The sequence below is a fragment of the Pezoporus wallicus genome, unplaced genomic scaffold, assembly GCF_028554395.1.
Source record: "Pezoporus wallicus isolate ANWC-B61680 ecotype Strahan unplaced genomic scaffold, APGP_CSIRO_Pwel_v1 contig_7876, whole genome shotgun sequence".
In the NCBI taxonomy this organism is placed as follows: Eukaryota; Metazoa; Chordata; class Aves; order Psittaciformes; family Psittacidae; genus Pezoporus; species Pezoporus wallicus.
In genome coordinates, this window is record NW_026641435.1 from 244,137 (window position 1) to 266,550 (window position 22,414).

A 22,414-nucleotide genomic window follows, 5' to 3' on the forward strand; every position below is an offset into this window, starting at 1 on the left:
TGGCTTAAATAAGCCTGAGCAGATATGGTGAGGAGCAGTGCAGGGGCTTGGCAGGCAGGATGCTGCAGATCTGTGCATGGCTGAGGAGGGTTTGCGGACCTGTGTCTCTTGCATCCCTGCTGCTCCTTGCTAGCAAAGACCGTGGATGGATGACACAAGCTCTGGAGTGGTAAATCTGGCTCCAAGGAGAAGCAGGGAAGGTGATGACGAAGCCCCAGCAGCTGCTGCAGAGATCCAGTCGGCTGTGTCCAACTGAAGAGGCTCAGTCGTGCAGACGGGTTGTGTCCTTGAAAGCCACGTCACCATCATCCATCGCCCAGCACAGCCCAGGGAGCTGCTTCCTTACAAAGACACAGTGCCTCCCTCTGCAGCATTGCCTGCATCCTCCCGGGAATTTAGCATCCCTGCTCTGTTGAGGATAATGAAAAAATAAGGGGGAGACTGGGGAGGACCCTAAACTGGTGTGGGATGTGGCATGCTCACAGTAAGCTGTGAAGGTGCTCCATCCTTTGCTTATTTAGAGGATGAGCTGGTGGCTGGTGGGACCAGAAAACCTTAAATCACTGGCTGCATCCCAATGGAAAAACACATTTAGCAGTGCCGGGTGCTGCAGCATGCAGTCATGTGTGCCAGACCCTTCACCAATGCTTTATGTTCTTTCTTGTCTTGCAGGGCTGAGAAGACAGAGGTTTTGAGTGAAGATCTCTTGCAGGTGAGGCCCTCTGCAGCTGGTCTGACCTGTGCCTGTGACGCTGGATGCAGCAGCACTTCTGTGCTGGTCGATGCCACAGTGTCCTGCAGTGATGAGATGGGCTGGGAGGAGGAGGAGGGGATAGGGAGCGTGAGAAGCAGCGTTGCCTCCCTCCCACATGCCTTCCCATCCCTTTCCCAGCCTGGTTCTCAGGTCAGCTGCAATTGGATCCAGTCTTGTCTCTGCCAGAATGGCAACCTGATAATGGCTGGACAGATTGCAGGCGGGTGCCTGAGGCTTCTGTCTCTGCTGCAAAACCTGCCCTGGGGATAAGATGTGCGACAGCAGGGTACAGTCCCCAGAGCTGATGGTTGGGAGACTTCAGCAAAACAGCCCTGGCCAAAAATCCTCACGTGGTGCTGTGGAGCATCAGCTGTGCTTCCTACACACTCCACAGAGGGGGATGTCTGAGGAAGTGCCAGCAAAAAGAATGAATTCACAAATCCATCACTGAATTCATGAGGTTTCTAACTCACAGGTTGTCTAAACCATTGGGCATTGATGAGCAAAGCAGCCGCCTGGCAGCAGTGAGGGTGCCCAGCCCTTGTCCTTCATCACCGCAGGCATCCCCTGCTGTCAGCCAGTCCAGCTGCTGCTGGAGCCTCCTCAGCACTTGGGGCTGGGAAAAGTGTAAGCTTTTTGGTCTCAGCTGGTGTGTTTGCAGCTTGGCAATTTGGTCTGTGCTGTTGCTGTCAAGGTAGCAGGTTCTGCAGAAACAGAGAACCCGTGAGGATGCTTGTGGCAGGAGGCTGTGACCTGCAAGTGACAGTAGCTGCAGAATGACCTTTAGCTCTTTCTGGCCACAGTGTTCTGCCTGTGTTGCCCTCACTTGGACCCAATGACCCTGCTCCCAGCACACTTCACGCTTTAGCAAGAACCATGTGTTAGCCAAAAATACGGAGAGGGTTTGGGTGAGTCATCACTAGAGGTTGCTGGAACCACGGTGGAAGAGAGTACAATGAAGCTGTTTGCAAATGTCCCAGCAGGGTGCAGAGAGCAGCCGCCTGCAGCAATTAATCCCTCCCTCCTGCTGCTTTGCCAGGGATTCAGCAGCTGTTTCCATCGTGGCTGAGACCAGACCATGCAGGGTAGAGCACGGCTGGTCACTGGCACTGGTGAGAAATAGCTGATGGAAGTGGCTGCATGGGCTATCGGGGCACTGATGGGTTGGTTTGCTGTTCGTCAGCACTGCCCTTGTGGTGGCATCCCAGCCACCAGCCAGTGGGTGTTGGAGTTTTTTATCACAAAATGGTTTGAGTTGGAAAAGGTCTTAATGTCATCTGGTTCCAACCCCTGCCACAGGCAGGGACACCTTCCACTAGAGCACCTTGCTCCAAGCCCCTGTGTCCAACCTGGCCTTGAACACTGCCAGGGATGGGGCAGCCACAGCTTCTCTGGGCACCCTGTGCCAGCGCCTCAGCACCCTCACAGGGAAGAGCTTCTGCCTCAGAGCTCAGCTCAGTCTCCCCTCTGGCAGGTTAAAGCCGTTCCCCTTGATGTCCCCTGCTAGCTCAAGAGATGCTTTCTCCAGGCAGATAGAGATGATGCTGAGTTCCTGAACCCCAGCAGCCACAGGCATGGGCCAGGTGACAGCTCTCCTGAGGCCCTTGTCCCAAGCCCCTCTCCAGGTTTCCTGCAGCCCCTTCAGGCACTGGAGCTGCTCTCAGGTCTCCCCTTCAGGAGCCTTCTCTTCTCCAGGCTGCCCCAGCCCAGCTCTCTCAGCCTGGCTCCAGAGCAGAGCTGCTCCAGCCCTCGCAGCAGCTCCATGGCCTCCTCTGGCCTCGCTCCAACAGCTCCACGTCCCTCTTGTGCTGCTGCCCCAGAGCTGGATCAGGGCTGCAGGGGGGTCTCCCCAGAGCACAGCAGAGGGGCAGGATCCCCTCCCTGAGCTGCTGCTCACGCTCTGGGGGTGCACCCAGCACACGGGGGGGTCTAGACTCAAGCGCACACTGAAGCCCGGTCATGGGGAGCTTCTCATCAACCAACACGTCTACGTCCTTCCTCTCAGGGCTGCTCTCAATCCTGTCTCCTCCTAAGAGATGGAGATCTTCCTTTCCTCACCATCAGTGCTGGTGGCAGGGATGGGCCAGGTGCAGCGGTGACGTGCCCTGATCCCCAGGGATGGTCAGCCCCAGTAAGACAGAGCGGAGGGGATCTGAGTACTCCCCACCACCAGCAGCCAGAGAAAACGTGAATAATGAACTTCTTTTGTTTCAATTTTAATTTTTGGTGTTTCTCCTTTCAAGCTCTGAGGTCTCTGTAGCCCTTCGGCACCAAGAGTCAGACCCTGATCTTGGAGCCAACCGCTGACATCCCAGCACTTGGTAGCACCAGTGACGACACTGTCAAGGGCATGGCTGGCTTTGGCAGCATGGCACAGGGGATTTTTACACCTTTTGGAGATATTTTAGTGGGAAGGGTGGTGGGTGCTGCCTTGTCTGGGTGCAGAGTGAAGAGTCACTCATGTTGGCAGGGGTCTGTCTCCAGGATGGTAGGGAACCCAAACCCGTCCGGGTGTGCATCTAACTACCTCCAGTTTGGCTCCTTTAGCTGGGTGTGCACCCACATATGTGCCCTTCTGAACATCAGACCCCTTGCAACGTATGCATGGATGTGTGTGTTTGTATATATAATTTCTATAAGTTTTATATATACATACACATTTCATCTATATGTTGAAAGGCACATGTGTACGTTGCAGGGATGGCAGAGGCTGCTCTGCCTCAGCCAGGAATCATAGAGTTCTTTCATTATTTAAATATATATGTAATACTTTTATAGAGATTGTTTCATTCTATATAAAACGTTACTAAGATATATATCATTATAGTGGTGGGGGGTGGCTCAGCTCAGGAGTTGCCTCCTGCCTCAAGGACTTGCTGCAGGCTCAGGAGTTGTCCCTGGAAGGGAGTAGTCATTTTTTCCCCCAGATCATTTAAATATTTCTGTTTTCACAGATTATTTGCCCAAATGTTGAGGTTTCCATGCTTTCCCCGTGTCTCTCAGCTTTGGTTTTCGGCAGATCTTCTTTGCTGACGTTTAATGACTTGTATAGCTGAGTTTGGGGATGAACTGCTTCATTTAATCAATGCAGAGGCAATTAAAGCAACTTTTAGACCCAGGTTAGAGTATTGGCCAGTTTGGTTTGTGGCAGGGCTCAGCTGGGACAGACATCTCCTCCCCACACCCCGGGGGTGCAAAGGCTTTGGAGGCTGGTCCCATCCAGCTATCAGCCTCCCTCAAGGAATTACTATGGGGCAGCATCAGTCTGGTGAAGCCTTCACCTGCGTAAAGCATCCCTGCTTCGGGAAGGGGCTGGGCTCTGGGGCTGTTGCATCTGATGCGGTGGCAATTGAAAGAATTTAGATTGGAAATGAAGAAGTTCCTTATGGCACTGCACCGTGGGCGTGGGACCAGGTGGGATACCCCGGTGATGGACACCGCTGCATCCGCAGGTGGAGAAGCGCCTGGAGCTGGTGAAGCAGGTCTCCCACAGCACCCACAAGAAGCTGACCGCATGTCTGCAGGGCCAGCAAGGCGTGGACGCTGACAAGCGCTCGGTGAGGCTTTGGCAGGGCTCTGAGGCTGCCGGGCAGGCGGCAGCACTGGGCTGGCGGATCGAACCAGAGCCCTCTCTTTGCAGAAGAAGCTGCCGCTGACAACACTGGCACAGTGCTTGATGGAGGGGTCAGCGGTGCTGGGCGACGACTCCCTGCTAGGGTAAGGGGGGGCAGGGTCTCCCCGGTGCTGTGCCACTGCTGGGAGGCTGCCGCCGGGAATTGCCGTAGTTCCTTATCTATGATGCCAGATAACTGGGGCAGGGGAGGCGGGGAAGGGGGTCACAGTGGTGTCAGAGGGGGTGGGATGGTCATGTGATCTCAGTAGTCCAGGGGATTTCTTTATTCTTCTCCTTGTGATAAGATGGGACCCTTTTAGTCATGTAGGATAGAGTGCAAACTGTATGTCATCATAGAATCCCAGACTGGTTTGGGTTGGAAAGGACCTTAAAGCTCATCCAGCTCCAACCCCTGCCACAGGCAGGGACCCCTTCCACTGGAGCAGCTTGCTCCAAGCCCCTGTGTCCAAGCTGGCCTTGAACACTGCCAGGGATGGGGCAGCCACAGCTTCTCTGGGCACCCTGTGCCAGCGCCTCAGCACCCTCACAGGGAAGAGCTTCTGCCTAAGAGCTCATCTCAGTCTCCCCTCTGGCAGGTTAAAGCCATTCCCCTTGGGCTGGCCCTACAGGCCCTTTCCAAAACCCCTCTCCAGTTTTCCCCCTTAGGCACTGGAGCTGCTCTAAGGTCTCCCCTTCAGGAGCCTTCTCCAGGCTGACCCAGCCCAGCTCCCTCAGCCTGGCTCCAGAGCAGAGCTGCTCCGGCCCTCGCAGCATCTTCATGGCTCTCTTCTGGACTTACATATATTTATTAAGAAAAAAGTATGTATGTGTATGTATGTATATACATACATACATATATATATAAAAATAATAAAACTCCATAAAATTTCAGACTATAATTGGTACAATAGTTACAGAATGATATTTTCCTAACACCCAGGGTGCCCATGGTCCCCGAGGTGCTCTGGTCCCTCCAGCCCTCTGCCAAGGAAGGGCTGCCCTGCACTGCTGCCAAGACCCGCAGGGGCTTAGAGCCCCATGGGCACAGGCTGGGTGCCCATCGCTTCCCTGGTGTGCCCTTATAGGAAGATGCTGCGGCTGTGTGCGGAGGCGGAGGACAAGCTGGCTCAGGAGCTCATCCACTTCGAGCTGCAGGTGGAGAGGGACGTCATCGAGCCTCTCTTCGTGCTGGCTGAGGTGAGCGGTGGTCGGAGACGTCCTTGTGTTGGGTGTAGCTGTGCGCTGGGGGCTCGCGTCCAAACCAGCCTGCAGGAGAGCCAGGTCTCATGGCTTTGGCAGCATATTTGGTTCCTGGCCCCAGTGAGAGACCTTCCCCTTTGAGGCTCTCTGATGCTTTGCTGGGGGGGCAGTGTCTGCATGTGCAGCAGGGCTGGGTGATGGTCCTGCCGGGCTCCTTTGCCTGATCTTGCTGCTCTTGCTCTTTTCTTCCATTCCCAAAAAGCAGAGCATTAACACTTATTCCTCACCCATTTTATCTCAGTTCCAAACAAAACCACTGTTGTTTGGGAAGGTTTTTTGCCCGCTTCCCCCCTGCTGCCAACTTTTTCAATTTTACGCAGTGCATCTTTTTTTCCCCTTTGGCAGAATGTTCTTGGCTTGGTTCGGATTTTGTCTCCCCCAGCAGAAACAAGAGCTCTGTCTCATTGCTTGTGTTTGGGGCTTTCGGCCATTACCAGATCCTTTGGCAAACCATCCTGTGCATGGCCTTTGCATTGCCACCCCCAAAAGCCCTTTTCCTGCCTTCATCCTGCTCCTCAGTGCAGAAATCTTTGATCCCCCAAGGATGCTCCTCTCAGGGGTGTGGATTCTGTGGTCGGGGCTGTCAGGGGGTGGCACAGCCCGGGTGGAGACATGGAGGAGGGACAAGCTGTGCCGTCTTCCTAATGATGTTAAAGTAAGGAGCTGCATCTTACCGCCCCACTTGTACCACCCCAGCTCCAGCACTGCAGTCAGGCATGACCTGTCCCCAGTGTCTCTCCGGGGACGTTTATCGCCTCCCGTTCCTGTGTGTTTCTGCAGGTGGAAATCCCAAATATCCAAAAGCAGAGGAAGCACTTGGCAAAGCTCGTGCTGGATATGGACTCCTCCAGGACAAGGTAGGAAGCAGCTTCAAAACTGCTTTATAAAAACTAAAAATAACCAAGTGATGGGTACTTTTACTAGTGCCAGGGAGGGCCGTGTCACTGTGTGCCTTGAGTTCAAGCTCTTCAGTGAGCCAAGATTTCTCATCCTGTCTGCAGGATCTGTAGATCACTTTGCCTTGCCTGCCCTCTGCAGAAAAGAGTATTTTTTTCTGGCATAAATCTTTGTTTTTAACTCTTTTCCCTATCTTGGTGAGTTCTTACATAATGCAGAGTTGGGCGCTCCTACCACTGTAGAGTACTGCTGGGGTGGAGCAGGGATGACCCTTGGGGTTGGCTGCTCTTTGGGTTTTGCCTGGGGACATCCAGTTGGTGGGCTCTGGGAAGTGTCTGTAATCACCAGTATCATGTCCAGGCTTTCCCATTGCCTTCTTTTCTCCTCCCATCTGGATGGGACTTGTCCTTCTGAAAATAATTGTGTAAGGAGAGCCCAGTGCTTGCAGCTGGTTGGGACTGGGGATGTTTGGGGCTGGGAGTAGACACTGCCTCCCAGTCTAGGTTGGACCATCTGCATGGTGCTGAGCACTGGGAACCATGGTAGTCTTGGCTGAGGGGAGTCCCTGGACTGCCCTGTGGCTGGGATCCAGGGCTCTGTTGGGTCCCTGTCCCTCGCTGTGACAGCTCTGCCCTCTCCGCAGGTGGCAGCAGTCTGCCAAGTCCTCGGGTTTGGCCAGCAACCTGCAGCCCTCGGGTGCCAAAGCCGACGCTCTCAGGGAGGAGATGGAGGAGGCGGCCAACAGAGTGGAGATCTGCAGGGTACCTGGGGGATTGCTCCTTGCTGGCATGGGGGGACCGTGGTGTCTGAGCACTGTGGAAAAGCCTTCAGTATCTCTTCTTATCCCATTCTTCACCCTCTTCTTACCCTATTTACCAGCCTGGCTGGTAAAAAAAAAAAACATAAAGCAGCCTGGTGGCAGTGGGTGATGCTCACCAGGCCAAGAAGGACACCCATGGTTCCTGTGTCCCCATGCTCCATGTCCTGGTGGAGCCAGAGCATCCCATTCCCAATGGACCCATCCCAGCAGGAGCCACTGAGCTCAGCACTAAGTATGCCCAGTCCTGGCACAGGGACTTGCAGGAAGTGCCAGCACATTCCAAGCCCGCCTGTTGTACCCGGCCACGTCACCCCCCACAGTCCCACAGGAGCATGGCCCCCAACTGGGCATGCTGGGTGGGAAAAGTGTCTGAGAGGGGATGCTGCTGCCAGAGCCTTCATCACAGGCTGCAGGAGCCAGCAATAAAACTCACAGACAATTTTGTGTGGCTTTAAATTCCCCCAGGGCAGAAAATGCAAAGGCCCAGGCAGAGCTGGTGCTGCAGGTGTTGGGCAGGAGGTGGAGCTGGGTGCATGTCTCAAACCTGGCATTTTCCTCCAGTGGTACAACCAGGACCCGAGTGGCCTTTCAGACAAATGTAGCCCCAAAACAGCGCCATCTCCCCCATCTTAGAGCATCACAGCCCCACATGCCCAGCAATTTTCAGCAAACCAGCTCAGCCAGGTGCTGCCCCCATATATTGACTGCACTGATGGTGATGTTGCAGCTGGGACACGCTCAGAGTGTTTTAAAACCCTGGTGATTTTCGTCCTGCTGGGTGAAGCAAGGGGATTCTCAGAAAGGAGCAATTCAGGAAGTGGCAAAATCTATTTTGTGACCATGAGGACAGAGAGACTCATATCCTGGTGCTGAGGGGCTCGTTGCAATGCAGAGCAAGAAGCACCTGATGCCCCATCAGTCTGATCCACACCAAGTGGTTGGGATACTACCAGCGGCAGTGCACACTGCTCCATGGCACAGCAATTAGGTCTGGGGTTAATGAGCCCCTTGCACGCGAGGAGCAATTAATGAGGTTGCAGGATGAGCAAACTTGAGGTTTAATTTGTGCCATTCAGCCCGCCAGGATGTGCACCCTCTGGCTGACAGGTTGTCCCCACGTGACTGTCACATGCAGGGAGCTCCTTGCAAGTCGCCGGCTCCTTGTGGGCTCTGGAAGGAAGACGAGGGAGGTTGAGGATGGGCAGAGAGCAAACCCCCATGCTGCTGCCATGTATTCAACATGCCAAGCACCTCTCGAGTGGGTGCTGCAGTGTGCCAGATTGCATATTGGCTCCTGCTGTGACCAAGCTGGTCCCTCCTGGTGGCCTCCAAAAGGGCCATCATGGTGGCATGAGGGCAGAATGGATGGGACAGCAACTTATTCTCTGCTCTCCATAGGACCAGCTCTCGGCTGATATGTACAATTTTGTGGCCAAAGAAGTAGACTATGCAAACTATTTCCAAACGGTAAGTGCCACTCACCCTGCGGGACTGCTGCAGCGTGGCCGCAGGGTGACAGCCGCTGCTGTGTCCCCGCAGCTCATCGAGGTGCAGGCTGAATACCACCGGAAATCCCTAGCGCTGCTGCAGAGTGTCCTGCCTCAGATTAAAGCCCAGCAGGGTAAGTGCCTGTCCCCTCCTGCACACAGCGCTGAGGGCTCTGCATCACGCCAGAGCCATGCAGGGCTTTGCCACAGCGATGAGCCAGCTCCAGCGTGCCCCCCCCCCCCCCCCGGCGTGGCACCTGAGCATCCTCCCTTTGCTCCACCTGCACCCCGCCTGCCTCAGCCCTGCGGAGGCCGTCCCATCCCCATCCCACTTGGTTGTGGGGGGCAGGATCCAGCCAGCTTCATGGGGGTGGGGGAAGGGAAACCTGCCCGACTATTCCCATCACGTGCAACACCAGAGGTGGGAATTCAGTGCCAAGGGGGACTCCTGGGGCTGCACTTTCCAGTGTGAGACCTTCAAAGGAGCTGGGCTGGGAGGCAGAGGTCAGGGTTGGGGCCACCACCCAGTGCGGTGGCCCCAAGAGCAGCACGTTCCCCGGGGCAGGGCTTGGGGTGCTGCTGCAGCAGGGCAGGGAGTGATTTGTATTTTATTTTCTTTCTCTCGATCCCACAAAATATTCCTGCCTCAAACTGTGATGGAAGAAGGGGGAAAATATTGCAAAGGTTTGCCTGTGGTTGTTCCCCTGGAAAACGTTATCCAGCCCCTTTGAAATGTCCCGTGTGATGATTGGAAAACATTTTGTTTGGATTTCATCTTTAAAAAGCACTTCCCGAGCCACCCAGGACAGAGGTGCGGGGTCCTGTTGTTTTAGCAACACCCAAATGGAATATTTTGCTGCTGAAATGCTGTGATCCAAGGGCTTTTTGGGGAGCGGATACTGTATCCGGCACCGTCCCCGCCATGTCCTCCCCCCCTTCTCTCACCCCCTCTGCCTGTCACAGAGGCATGGATGGAAAAGCCCTCCTTCGGGAAGCCCTTGGAGGAGCACCTGGCTGTCAGCGGGCGGGAGATCGCCTTTCCTGTGGAGGCATGCGTGACGATGCTCCTGGAGTGCGGCATGCAGGAGGAGGTGGGTCCCATGTCCTACCACCCTCGGTTGGGCATGGTGGAAGTGGACTTGGAAACCTCCAAGGCCGGGGCAAGGAGCCAGGGGGTTTGGGGGACATTCCCCTGTCCCAAAGCTTGTCCGACGCTTTCCTGTATCCTCTGTGAAGGGTCTTTTCCGAGTCGCTCCCTCGGCCTCCAAGCTGAAGAAGCTCAAAGCTGCCCTGGACTGCTGCGTGGTGGATGTGCAGGAGTACTCAGCTGACCCACATGCCATCGCAGGTAGATGCTGCCTCGGGGCAGGGGGTTGGTGCTGTGTAGGGTGGCCCATCCAGCCCCCAAGCACCAGCTATGGGCACCCAGAGAGTGGTCATCAGTGGCACAAAGTCTACTTGGAGGCCAGTAACCAGTGGTGTAGGCAAGGGGTTCATGCCAGGTATAATCCTGATTGACACCTTCATTCATGATGTGGATGATGGATGGGGCAGGGTGGACCCTCTGCAGGTTGGCAGATGACACCAAACTGAGAGGTGTGCTGCCGTCCAGAGGGACTTGGGCACAGTGGAGAGGTGGGCTGAGAGAGACCTGGTAAAGTTCAGCAAGGGGAAGTGCCAAGTCCTACCCCTGGGGAAGAGGAGCCCCAGGCACCAGGACATACTGGAGCTGCCCAGCTGGAAAGTGGCTTGGCGGAGATAGCCCTGGGGGTGCTGGTGGCCACCAAGCTGACCATGAGCCAGCAACATGCCTTTGTGGCACACTGAAGGTGAATGGTGTTCTGGCCTGCACTGAGAGGAGTGATACCAGCCAGTGAAGGGAGGTGATCCTTCCACTTCAGAGCATTACAGCAGGGAAGTGGACATAGTGCAGGGAGCCCAATGAAAGGCTGTGAAGATGGGCCTGGAACATCTCTCCTGGGAGGAAAGGCTGAAGGAGCTGGGACTGTTCAGCCTGGTGAGGAGAAGGCTCAGGAAGATGTCATCAATGGATGTACCTGCAGGGTGGGTACAAAGAGGACAGAGCTCTTTCAAATGGTGCCCAGTTCCAGGACAGTGGGCACAAACAGGAGCTTCCCTCTGAACCTCAGGAGACACTTGGTCACTGTGCAAGTGACCAAGGGCTGGCACAGGCTGTGCCCAAGGAGGTGGCAGAGTCTCCATTCTTGAGGATACTCCAAAGCTACCAGGACACAATAATGAGCAACCAGTTCTGGTGGTCCTGCTGGAGTGGGGGTTTAGACCAGACAACTTCCAGAGGTCCCTCCCAACCTCAGCCCTTCTGTGATTTGTCCCAAAGCCTTTGAACAGTGAAGACACAATATACAGGGGACAAAGCAGGTGCAGAAATACACCGTTCAGTGGCAGTGGTGTTCAGGCTTTCAGGAGTTGCCATACACGAAGGAGCACAAACCCCAACCACCATGTCCCCTTCCCCAGGCAGGGGCTTGAGCAGTGTTTTGGAACTCAGGTGAGGAAGAAAATAGGAACACAATCGTAATCCAGGTGGTGGGGCCCTGGTGATACTGATCAGGAGAATCTCTGCAGGAGTAGGGAGTAGTCGGGAAGATGCACGTGTGGTCTCATCAAGCTTGCTGTCTTCTCTTTACCTCTTCTGGGATGTAAGCCCTCTCTAAGCAGAGATCCCAACCCATGGGACTGCAGTTAAGCATTTATTAGGTTTAAATGCTAGCCAGCTGCTCTCCTGGGCTGGGGCTTTCTGGCAGCCGCAGAATTGGACCCTGGATTCCTGTTGACTTCAATGGGAACCTTTTCCCAGCACAAGTTGTGAAGGTCCAAGGCAAAAATGAAGGATGGAGACCAGGGGGAACACCTGATGGGGGCAAGAATGATGGAGGGATTCAGAGAGGTGCTAGGAGGGACTAGCTGAAGGTGGCAAGGTGGTTGCAGGGGGTCAGGCAATGCCATAGGCTCCACCAAGCCAGGGAGACTAGAGGGTGCTTTGGGATGTGTTAAATTTGGGAGGGGTGGGAATCAAAATGCCAAGGAGCAAAACCACTCTGTGCCCACCATCTGGTGCCACCTGCAGTGTCGAGCCCCGTGTCCCTTGTGTGCTGCAGGAGCCCTCAAGTCCTACCTGCGAGAGCTGCCAGAACCCCTCATGACATTTGAGCTGTATGAGGAGTGGATCCAGGCCTCCAAGTGAGTCTGGGGTATCCCCCCTGTTTCTCTGTGACACAGGTGGTGGCATCTTTGGTCCCCGTGGATGGTTGGGGACCATGAGTTATTTCGGACTTGGCTGACAGCGTTTGGGATGTTTCCTCCAGGGTCTGAGAGCCAGGAGGGTTCTCACAATGATCCTTGAGCACAGTGGGTCCCAGCAATGAGGGTGGCCATGATGTCCCCTGATGTCCCCAGCATGGCCCAGAGCACACTGACCGAGGTGGTTGAGCTTTCACAGCATCTTTCAGCAAGCCCTTGAGTGCCAGGCACTGGTGCTGTCTGGATGAGTGTGCAGACCCTGGGGGACCACTGGCCAAGGGAACTCCCACCTGTGTTGTTGGTGTGCTCCGCACCGTGGAACCACCAAACCCATCAAGGACTGGGCCAGCTGAGGTGGCACCATCATGCCTCCTCCACCGAGGCAGATGTTTGCTGTAGTGGGATGTCAGGCACAGGGATGAGAGAGAAACTTCTCACCCACCTCCCCGCAGCATCCCGGAGCAGGAGAAGCGGCTGCAGGCTCTCTGGAACACCTGCGAGAAGCTGCCCAAAGCCAACTACAACAACATCAGGTGAGCCTGGGGCCAGCAGGGCCCGGGGAGGCCATGGTGGAGACGTGGCTCTGATACACCGGCATGGCTGGGCTCCGATTTCCAGGTACGTGATTAAATTCCTGGCCAAGCTGACCGAGTACCAGGACATGAATAAAATGACACCGAGCAATGTGGCCATCGTGCTGGGGCCCAACCTTCTGTGGCCGCAGGCGGACGGGTAAGGTATCCGGGTGGAAAGTGAGCATGCCAGAGGGATGCTGGGGAAATGGTGTGGGGGGGCCTGGGGCCAAAATCCTGCCGGGAATAAGGCTGGACTGCAGTGGGGTGCTGAGCCCATCCCTGCTGCCCTGCAGGAACATGACAGAGATGATGACAACCGTCTCACTGCAGATCGTGGGGATCATTGAGCCACTCATCCAGCATGCCGACTGGTTCTTCCCCGGAGGTAGGCTGTGTGCAATGGTCGTGGCGGGGTGGGATGGGCTTTGTGGGACACCACAGCCCTCCCTGGGAGTGAGTGCTGAGTTCCCACATTGATTTTTGCCAGCCCCCTCTGCCTGCTTTGGTTTGGGGAGGGGGGAGGCTCTGGCAGAGATCTGGCAAGACTCATCACACCAGTGAGCCCAACCCAGCTGCTCCATGCCCGCCTGAGCATTCTTGCTGTGCTGATCCCCCACCTCCACCCCTCCCTGAGGACACAGGTCCCGATGTCCCCTCTTCTCCTTTCTCTCCTTCAGACATTGAGTTCAATGTGACTGGCAACTACGGCAGTCCCATGCACATCAACCACAATGCCAACTACAGCTCCATGCCCTCCCCAGACATGGACCACGCAGACCGCCGGCAGCATGACCAGGCACGACGGCCCCTTAGCGTGGCTACAGACAACATGATGCTGGAGTTTTACAAGAAGGATGGGTAGGGTCTTTGTGGTGCTGGGTTTGGGAAGAGGGAGGGGTGGCACTGTCATTTTAAACTAACAATCTTGTGTTTCTGTCCATGCAGCCTTAGGAAAATCCAAAGGTACTGTATCCTCTGCAGCAGTGCTGGGAAGGTGCTGGGAGGATGCGGGGTGGTTGCTGAGAGAATGCTGGTACCTGGGGGAGGGATACGGGGTGAATCTCACTGCCACCCCTGCCCTATTGCCATGGAGGTTCATTCCCAGCAACTTCCCAGTAGAAGAGGCATCTTTAGGGAGCTGGAGGGTGGGTGCTGAGAGCCTGTCTCTGTGTCCCCACAGCATGGGCGTCAGGGTGATGGACACCTCGTGGGTGGCTCGCCGAGGCACGTCTGCGGCACGCAAGACAGCCTCCACCCCGCCAGCCATGCAGCCGCCTGCACCGCCCTCAGAGCTGCCCCCCGCGCCCCACTCACCCATTCCCGAGCAAGCGCTGGACACATCCGCTACCCCTTCCCCGCCTCCCACCAGCTTTGGCTTCCCCCCGGGAGCTGAGCGGACAAGGTAAGGCCACCGGCACCCCTGGGTCCCTGACCTGGGCATCCCTCCCAATGTGTGCAGCAGCAAACCAGCCCCATGGCCACGCTGGAGGCAGTGGGAGAGGATGCTCAGCATCCCCGGGAGAGGAGCAGTATCCTGGGGCAGTGGGAGGATGCTCAGCATCCCTGTAGCCATCGCAACATCCCCATCCTGCTGGCCTCGTGGGAATGGTGGATTTTCCTGTGGGTCCCCAGCCTGGCTCACAGCTGGAATGAATTTTGTGCTGGTGATGGAAGGAGATGCAAGGAAAAGCCTAAAGGAGCCCAGTGTCCCCTGCGCCCTTCCTCTGCCCAAGGTCTGTGCCTGACTTGAGAGGTCAGGTGGAGAAAGTACCCGAATTCCAAATTTCTACCCCAGAATGATGGGCTGGGCTCTGCAGCCATCTGTGAGACGTGCTGTGCTCCGGGGCGCACCCATGGGTGTGGGTGGCAGCGCTGCATGGGTCATGCTGTGGAGTGCTAGGATGAGGTGAGGGGCTCCTGCCCCACCCCGAGACCTTCACCGCAGCAATCCCCTGCCCTCCCCTCCTCCCCTCCTCCCCTCCCAGTGCTTCTGTTCTTTCATTACTTTTTCCCTTATTTTCTGGGGGATTTTTTCTGCCTCTTTTTAGGGTGTTTCTGGCCATTCTGCAGCAGGGCTGGGGAGCCTGGCTTCATCCCCGCCCCTGCCCCACGCACCAGTGGCTCCCCGGCCCCATGCCTGGGCACAGCCCCCCCGGCTGGGCTGCAGCCAGAGCCTCCCCCCACGCAGCCTTCCCCTTGCTGCTCTCCCCTCACCCTGGTGTCAGCCTCGCACCCTCACTGCCCCCAGAGGGCTTTCCCTGAGCCCCCCCTGCACAGTGCTGCTGCTCCCCCGGGAGCCACAGGAAACGGGGAACCGCAGACCGGGGGCTGGTGGGCGCTGCAGGTGGGCTGGGGGCTGAGAAACACCCGCTGGGCTGGAGCGAGGCTCCTGCCGCTGCCTGCGGGGGGGTCATGTCCCTTTTCAGTTCTTATTCCTATTAATTTAAAAAAAAAACTGTGGGTTTTTATTTAGTTTTTCTTGCAAGTTTTGCTTTTTTGTTGTTTGTTTTCTTTTTTGATTTTTTTTGGTATTTGTTTACTTTGTATTTTATTGTTTTCTTTATTTTGTTCCATTTTGGTTTTCAATTTTACATTCTTTCATTTTTTTTTAATTTTCATTTTGCATGATGATTTTAAATTATTTTTAATTGCCTATTTTGAATTTACTTTTTATCAATTTATTTTTTCTTTTTTTGATTATTTTCCCTTCCATCACCTTCCCTTTTCCTTTCCCCTTCCCCTTACTCCTGCCCTTGCCCTCCATCCCCCTTGCCCTTCCCCTCCCCACCTTCCCCGTCTCCTCCTCACCCTCCTTTTCCCTTCCCCTTTTCCCCTTTTTTACCTTCCCCCCCACCCCCGCCCCAGCACTCTCGGACCCCCGGAGCTCCCCCCCGGGGCCGGGCAGCTCCACGGCAGCCCCGGGCCGGTCCCGGCCGAGCAGAGCCCGCTCGCCCCGCGCAAAGGTAGGAGCGGGCCGGGGGTGGGGGGGGGATCCGGGAGGGGTCCCCGCGCTCGGTGTGACCCGCGGCACCCTGACCCCCCCTTGTCTCTTCTCGCAGTGGCCAAGAAGCTGGCGCCCATCCCGCCGCGGGCGGCCGCGGGGGAGCCGGGGGGGGGGCAGCCGTCCCCCGGCAGCCTCTCCCCCACCCCCCCCAGCACCCCCGCCGCGTTCGGCCCCGCCGCGCCCCCCGGGCCCTGCCCGCCGCCCGCCCCGCTCCTGCCCCCCCCCGCCGCCGCCGCCGCCCGCTCCCGGCCCACCCCGAAGCCGCGGCCGCGGCCCGCCCTGCCCCCGCCGCCGCAGCCCCCCGCGGCCGCCCCCGGCCCCCCCCAGCCCCCGGAGCTGCCCTGCCGGGACACCGCGGGCCCCGGGGACGGCGCCGTCACAGGTAACCCCGCGGGGGGGGCGGCTGCTGGTGGCCCCGGGGAGGGGGTGATGCCCCTGGAAAGGTGGCAGCGGGCTCAGGAAGGTGGCGGTGCCCGTGGAGAACTGGGACTGTCACTGGGAAAGTGACAGCACCCTCTGGAAGAGATGATGTCCCCAGGAAGGGGGTGATGTCCCCAGGAAGGGGGTGATGTCCCCAGGAAGGTGGTGATGTCCCCAGGAAGGTGGTGATGTCCCCAGGAAGGGGGTGATGTCCCCAGGAAGGGGGTGATGCGCTCAGGAAGGTGGTGATGTCCTCAGGAAGGTGGTGATGTCCCCAGGAAGGGGGTGATGTCCCCAGGAAGGTGGTGATGTCCCCAGGAAGGGGGTGATGTCCCCAGGAAGGGGGTGATGCGCTCAGGAAGGTGGTGATGTGCTCAGGAAGGTGGTGATGTCCCCAGGAAGGTGGTGATGTGCTCAGGAAGGTGGTGATGTCCCCAGGAAGGGGGTGATGCGCTCAGGAAGGTGGTGATGTCCCCAGGAAGGTGGTGATGTCCCCAGGAAGGGGGTGATGTGCTCAGGAAGGTGGTGATGTCCCCAGGAAGGTGGTGATGTCCCCAGGAAGGGGGTGATGTGCTCAGGAAGGTGGTGATGTCCCCAGGAAGGTGGTGATGTCCCCAGGAAGGTGGTGATGTCCCCAGGAAGGGGGTGATGTCCCCAGGAAGGTGGTGATGTCCCCAGGAAGGGGGTGATGTGCTCAGGAAGGTGGTGATGTCCCCAGGAAGGTGGTGATGTGCTCAGGAAGGTGGTGATGTCCCCAGGAAGGTGGTGATGTGCTCAGGAAGGTGGTGATGTCCCCAGGAAGGTGGTGATGTCCCCAGGAAGGTGGTGATGTCCCCAGGAAGGGGGTGATGTCCCCAGGAAGGTGGTGATGTCCCCAGGAAGGGGGTGATGTGCTCAGGAAGGTGGTGATGTCCCCAGGAAGGTGGTGATGTCCTCAGGAAGGCGGTGATGTCCCCAGGAAGGTGGTGATGTCCCCAGGAAGGTGGTGATGTCCCCAGGAAGGTGGTGATGTCCCCAGGAAGGGGGTGATGCGCTCAGGAAGGTGGTGATGTGCTCAGGAAAGTGGTGATGTCCTCAGGAAGGTGGTGATGTCCCCAGGAAGGTGGTGATGTCCCCAGGAAGGTGGTGATGTCCCCAGGAAGGTGGTGATGTCCCCAGGAAGGTGGTGATGTGCTCAGGAAGGTGGTGATGTGCTCAGGATGGTGGTGATGTGCCCAGGAAGGTGGTGATGTGCTCAGGAAGGTGGTGATGTGCTCAGGAAGGTGGTGATGTCCCCAGGAAGGTGGTGATGTGCTCAGGAAGGTGGTGATGTGCTCAGGAAGGTGGTGATGTCCCCAGGAAGGTGGTGATGTGCTCAGGAAGGTGGTGATGTCCCCAGGAAGGTGGTGATGTGCTCAGGAAGGTGGTGATGTCCTCAGGAAGGCGGTGATGTCCCCAGGAAGGTGGTGATGTGCTCAGGAAGGTGGTGATGTGCTCAGGAAGGTGGTGATGTGCTCAGGAAGGTGGTGATGTCCCCAGGAAGGGGGTGATGTCCCCAGGAAGGTGGTGATGTCCCCAGGAAGGTGGTGATGTCCCCAGGAAGGGGGTGATGTCCCCAGGAAGGGGGTGATGTCCCCAGGAAGGGGGTGATGTGCTCAGGAAGGTGGTGATGTCCCCAGGAAGGTGGTGATGTGCTCAGGAAGGTGGTGATGTGCTCAGGAAGGTGGTGATGTCCCCAGGAAGGTGGTGATGTGCTCAGGAAGGTGGTGATGTCCCCAGGAAGGTGGTGATGTGCTCAGGAAGGTGGTGATGTCCTCAGGAAGGCGGTGATGTCCCCAGGAAGGTGGTGATGTCCCCAGGAAGGGGGTGATGTCCCCAGGAAGGGGGTGATGTCCCCAGGAAGGCGGTGATGTCCCCAGGAAGGTGGTGATGTCCCCAGGAAGGGGGTGATGTGCTCAGGAAGGGGGTGATGTGCTCAGGAAGGTGGTGATGTCCCCAGGAAGGTGGTGATGTCCCCAGGAAGGGGGTGATGTGCTCAGGAAGGTGGTGATGTCCCCAGGAAGGGGGTGATGTGCTCAGGAAGGTGGTGATGTCCCCAGGAAGGGGGTGATGTGCTCAGGAAGGTGGTGATGTGCTCAGGAAGGTGGTGATGTGCTCAGGAAGGTGGTGATGTCCCCAGGAAGGTGGTGATGTGCTCAGGAAGGTGGTGATGTCCCCAGGAAGGTGGTGATGTGCTCAGGAAGGTGGTGATGTCCTCAGGAAGGCGGTGATGTCCCCAGGAAGGTGGTGATGTGCTCAGGAAGGTGGTGATGTCCCCAGGAAGGGGGTGATGTCCCCAGGAAGGGGGTGATGCGCTCAGGAAGGTGGTGATGTGCTCAGGAAGGTGGTGATGTCCCCAGGAAAGTGGTGATGTGTTCAGGAAGGTGGTGATGTCCTCAGGAAGGCGGTGATGTCCCCAGGAAGGTGGTGATGTGCTCAGGAAGGTGGTGATGTCCCCAGGAAGGTGGTGATGTGCTCAGGAAGGTGGTGATGTGCTCAGGAAGGTGGTGATGTCCCCAGGAAGGTGGTGATGTGCTCAGGAAGGTGGTGATGTCCCCAGGAAGGGGGTGATGCGCTCAGGAAGGTGGTGATGTGCTCAGGAAGGTGGTGATGTCCCCAGGAAGGTGGTGATGTGCTCAGGAAGGTGGTGATGTCCCCAGGAAGGTGGTGATGTGCTCAGGAAGGTGGTGATGTCCCCAGGAAGGTGGTGATGTCCCCAGGAAGGCGGTGATGTGCTCAGGAAGGCGGTGATGTCCCCAGGAAGGCGGTGATGTCCCCAGGAAGGTGGTGATGTGGCCAGGAAGGTGGTGATGTGCCCAGGAAGGTGGTGATGTGCTCAGGAAGGTGGTGATGTGCCCAGGAAGGTGGTGATGTCCTCAGGAATGTGGTGATGTCCCCAGGAAGGTGGTGATGTGCTCAGGAAGGTGGTGATGTCCCCAGGAAGGTGGTGATGTCCCCAGGAAGGTGGTGATGTGCTCAGGAAGGTGGTGATGTGCTCAGGAAGGGGGTGTTGTGCTCAGGAAGGTGGTGATGTCCCCAGGAAGGTGGTGATGTCCTCAGGAAGGTGGTGATGTCCCCAGGAAGGTGGTGATGTCCCCAGGAAGGTGGTGATGTGCTCAGGAAGGTGGTGATGTCCCCAGGAAGGTGGTGATGTGCTCAGGGAGGTGGTGATGTGCTCAGGAAGGTGGTGATGTGCTCAGGAAGGTGGTGATGTCCCCGAGAAGGAGGCATCCTCCCTGGAAAGGAAGAACTGTTCCCGGGAAAGTTGTGATATCCCTGAGATGGTGGTGATGACCCTGGGAGGGTAATGATGTACTCAGGAAGGTGTCAGCGTCCCTGGAAATGTAGCTGTCTCCCTGGAAAGGTGGAACTGTCACCAGGAGGGTGATGATGTTTGCGTGAAGGCGGCATCCTGAGGAAGATGGAGGTGTCCCCCTGAGAAAGGTGCAGATGTGTCCAGAAAGGCTGCAGTGTCCCCAGGAAAGTGACAATGTCCTTGGAAAGGTGGGACTGTCACTTGGAAAGTGTAGGCACCCTACGGAAGGTGTTGATGACCCTCGGAAGGTGGCATTATCTCTGGGAAGCACCACGAGCCTGTCCCGCCGCTGTTCCTGCTGTGCTGTCCCTGTCCTTAGGTGGTGTTCGTGTCTCCATGTGTCCCACCACCCCGGTGTTCCTACAGCAGTGGGGGCTGCATCCTTTGAGGGGGATGAACAGGGAGATGCTTTGATGTCATCAGGGACACAAGGGACACAGGCCGGGGTAGCATGGGGCCAGGCACAGCTGGGAGCTCCCAGCTCTGCCCATGCTGACCATGGGTGCTCTGCTCTGCCGTGTGCCCAGCCTGCCTGGAGCGGGATGGCACAGTGTGGGCACAGCAGGACCCTGGCATCCACTGAACCGGGGCTGGCACTCCCTGGGCTGCTGCTCACCTTCAGTGGCGGCTCTGGCATCGGTGCAGCTCTGGCATCGCATGCAGCATCATGTGCAGTCCCGGTCTTGCACCCCAGTCGTTGTAGCCCTGGCACAGCACCCTGGCATTGCCCCCTGGCACTGGTGCAGCCTGGACATCACACCCAGGCATCACTGCCTAGCACTGGTGTACCCCAGCATTGCACCACAGCATTGCACCCTGGCATCGGTGCACCCTGGCATTGCACCCCAGCATGGGTGCAGCTCTTTGCTGGGTGCCCTGAGGAGCTGCTGCCCATTGCGGAGTGCCTGAGCTGGCCGCAGGGCCTGGCAGGCACAGGCAGGGGTGCTTTTCCTCAGGTGTTCTTGCTGGGCTCTCAACAAGGGACGGTGGTGACACCACCAGCCTCGGGCTGTAGGTCACCCTGTGTCACTGTTTCACTCTGCAGGTCCCTTGGGAGAAGGGACAGCAGCACCACCTGTGCTTGGTGGGAGGGAACCAGAGCATCGTGGGGGACAGGCCGTGTGCTGGTGTCACAGGCTCCGGCTCGGGTGGGGTAGCACAGAGCAGGGACAAGTGGTGACATCCCTGGTGGTGGCACTACCATGGCACCAGCCCTTGGCAGGGTGTCCTACCGCCAAGCTCCCGCTGTGGTGTCCCCCATCACTCTGCCCTCCTGCAGGTCTGCTCCGTTTTGAGGTCCCTTCCCTCCACGTCCCCCCAGATGCCGCCCTGTGCCGGGACCCGCCGGAGGCACCGCAGAGACTCTCGGGGCCAGGCCCGGCTGCCCGGCCAGAGGAGGAGGAGGAATCGGAGAGCACAGCCCTATGACAGTGTCCCTGTCCCCAAGCTCATCCTTGCATCACCCAGGGGCCAGCACCAGCCGTCGGCACCAAGGGTCACTGGCACGGCAGTTTCGTGTGGCAAAGTGCCCAGTTTGGGGGCAGTCGCTGGTTTTGAGTTCAGTTTCTTTTTGCCTTATCCAGACTTTGCCTTTCAACAGGGTGCCTGCCCCTCCCCCCCCTTGCCCCGCAGCACCCATGGTCCTGGGGTGATGCCACCACCTCCTCCGTGCCCTGATGGTGGGTGCCACTGGGTACCAGCCAGGTGACAATGAGCTCGATGGTGCTTTGCAGCAGGATTTCATTTCTTCAGCTTCTGCCCCCTCCGCTTGTTTGCCGGAGCAGGACGGGACCTGATCAGCAATAACAGGATGTGCCCCCCTCAGGCTTTTGGGGTGCCAGCGGGGAAGGGCACGTGTCCCTTGGCACCCATTGTCCCTGTGGGTTGGTGGCTTTGGTTGTGCATGCAAAGACAAATTAACCTTTTATCCTTCCCAGAGAGATAAGATATATATATATATATCGGCAGAGATACATATACTATATATTTGTATCTATAGAGAGAAAAAATATAGAGATTTGTTTTATTTGGAGCCGTTCTCGCCCACCCAGTGCCCAGCAGGAGGATGGAAATGGCCGTGCTTCGCCCCCGCCCCGCTCGCACCATGCCCCTTGCCCCAGGTGGGCCCCTGGGGGCACCAGCACCCCAAAAGTAATCAATAAATCCATGTGCCACTCGCTGGGAACTGCCCGGCAGCACTGGCGTTTGCTTAATGCCCATCGGCACCATGGCAGCTGAGGCACTGGGGGGCTTAGTGGGAGGATGTGGGGATGCAGGAGGGTTGGGACACAGGAAACAGTAGGGTCAGTGCAGGATGTTGTGGTCCTGGTCCCAGGGGATGGGGCAGCACCAGCTGTGGGATCCTCCTAGGATGGATTTGAGCTGGCCCCAGCCTAGATTTGGGGTGGTCCCAGCCTGGCTTGGTGCCCACTGTTGGATTTAGGACATAGGCTCTTGGAAGGTGCTGTAGGAAACTGGGTTTAATGAGGGCTGGGGTGATAAAATGATGGGGATTCTGCTTTGTATGGGCTGTCATGCTCCTGGTCCCATGGGATGGGGCCTCATTGGACCTGAAGTGTCCCAGCCTGGATTCTGGGCTGGTCCCCCTAGCTCTTGGAAGGTGTTTTGCTGTAGGAAATGAGTTTTAATGAGGGATGGAGTGATAGAACTGTGGGTTTGTGCTTTGTGTGGGCTGTCATGGTCCTGATCCAATGGGGTGGGGCATCAGGCTTGGGGTGGTTCCAGTCCTGGGGTAGGTGCCCAACAGGCACCCACCCACCCTATTGTGGCAGGTCCTGCCTGTGTTTTGGGGCTGAGCAGCACGTGTGGAGAGGAGCACCATGGTGGAGGGTGGGCAGCGATGACCTTGTCTGGCACCAAGGCCTACCCCAGCCTGGTGGGATGGGGTGAGGGCTGGGACCCCACTTTCCAGGGTATGAAGGGGCATGTCCATGGATCACAGGGAGTG

The 22,414-nt window shown here is 57.3% G+C and overlaps 1 protein-coding gene across 4 annotated transcripts in view; it reads left to right on the forward strand.

The window, feature by feature from the left end:
• Positions 1 to 21,641, forward strand: part of ARHGAP44 (Rho GTPase activating protein 44) — a 240,279-nt gene extending 218,638 nt beyond the window's left edge. The window contains exons 2-21 of one of the 4 annotated variants that reach the window (XM_057423949.1): positions 673 to 712; positions 4,207 to 4,311; positions 4,395 to 4,471; positions 5,453 to 5,564; positions 6,408 to 6,484; positions 7,168 to 7,285; positions 8,743 to 8,811; positions 8,884 to 8,965; positions 9,795 to 9,922; positions 10,068 to 10,179; positions 11,972 to 12,053; positions 12,566 to 12,646; positions 12,732 to 12,845; positions 12,982 to 13,073; positions 13,366 to 13,546; positions 13,634 to 13,651; positions 13,869 to 14,090; positions 15,554 to 15,651; positions 15,748 to 16,074; positions 20,726 to 21,641. In XM_057423949.1, coding sequence (XP_057279932.1) covers positions 673 to 712; positions 4,207 to 4,311; positions 4,395 to 4,471; positions 5,453 to 5,564; positions 6,408 to 6,484; positions 7,168 to 7,285; positions 8,743 to 8,811; positions 8,884 to 8,965; positions 9,795 to 9,922; positions 10,068 to 10,179; positions 11,972 to 12,053; positions 12,566 to 12,646; positions 12,732 to 12,845; positions 12,982 to 13,073; positions 13,366 to 13,546; positions 13,634 to 13,651; positions 13,869 to 14,090; positions 15,554 to 15,651; positions 15,748 to 16,074; positions 20,726 to 20,874 — 2,284 coding nt within the window. In that variant the 3' untranslated portion in view covers positions 20,875 to 21,641. Of the gene's footprint in view, positions 1 to 672; positions 713 to 4,202; positions 4,312 to 4,394; positions 4,472 to 5,452; positions 5,565 to 6,407; positions 6,485 to 7,167; positions 7,286 to 8,742; positions 8,812 to 8,883; positions 8,966 to 9,794; positions 9,923 to 10,067; positions 10,180 to 11,971; positions 12,054 to 12,565; positions 12,647 to 12,731; positions 12,846 to 12,981; positions 13,074 to 13,365; positions 13,547 to 13,633; positions 13,652 to 13,868; positions 14,091 to 15,553; positions 15,652 to 15,747; positions 16,075 to 20,725 lie in introns of all 4 variants that reach the window. The other 3 variants (XM_057423952.1, XM_057423951.1, XM_057423950.1) reach the window with 3 other exon arrangements.
• Positions 21,642 to 22,414: the final 773 nt, after the last annotated feature.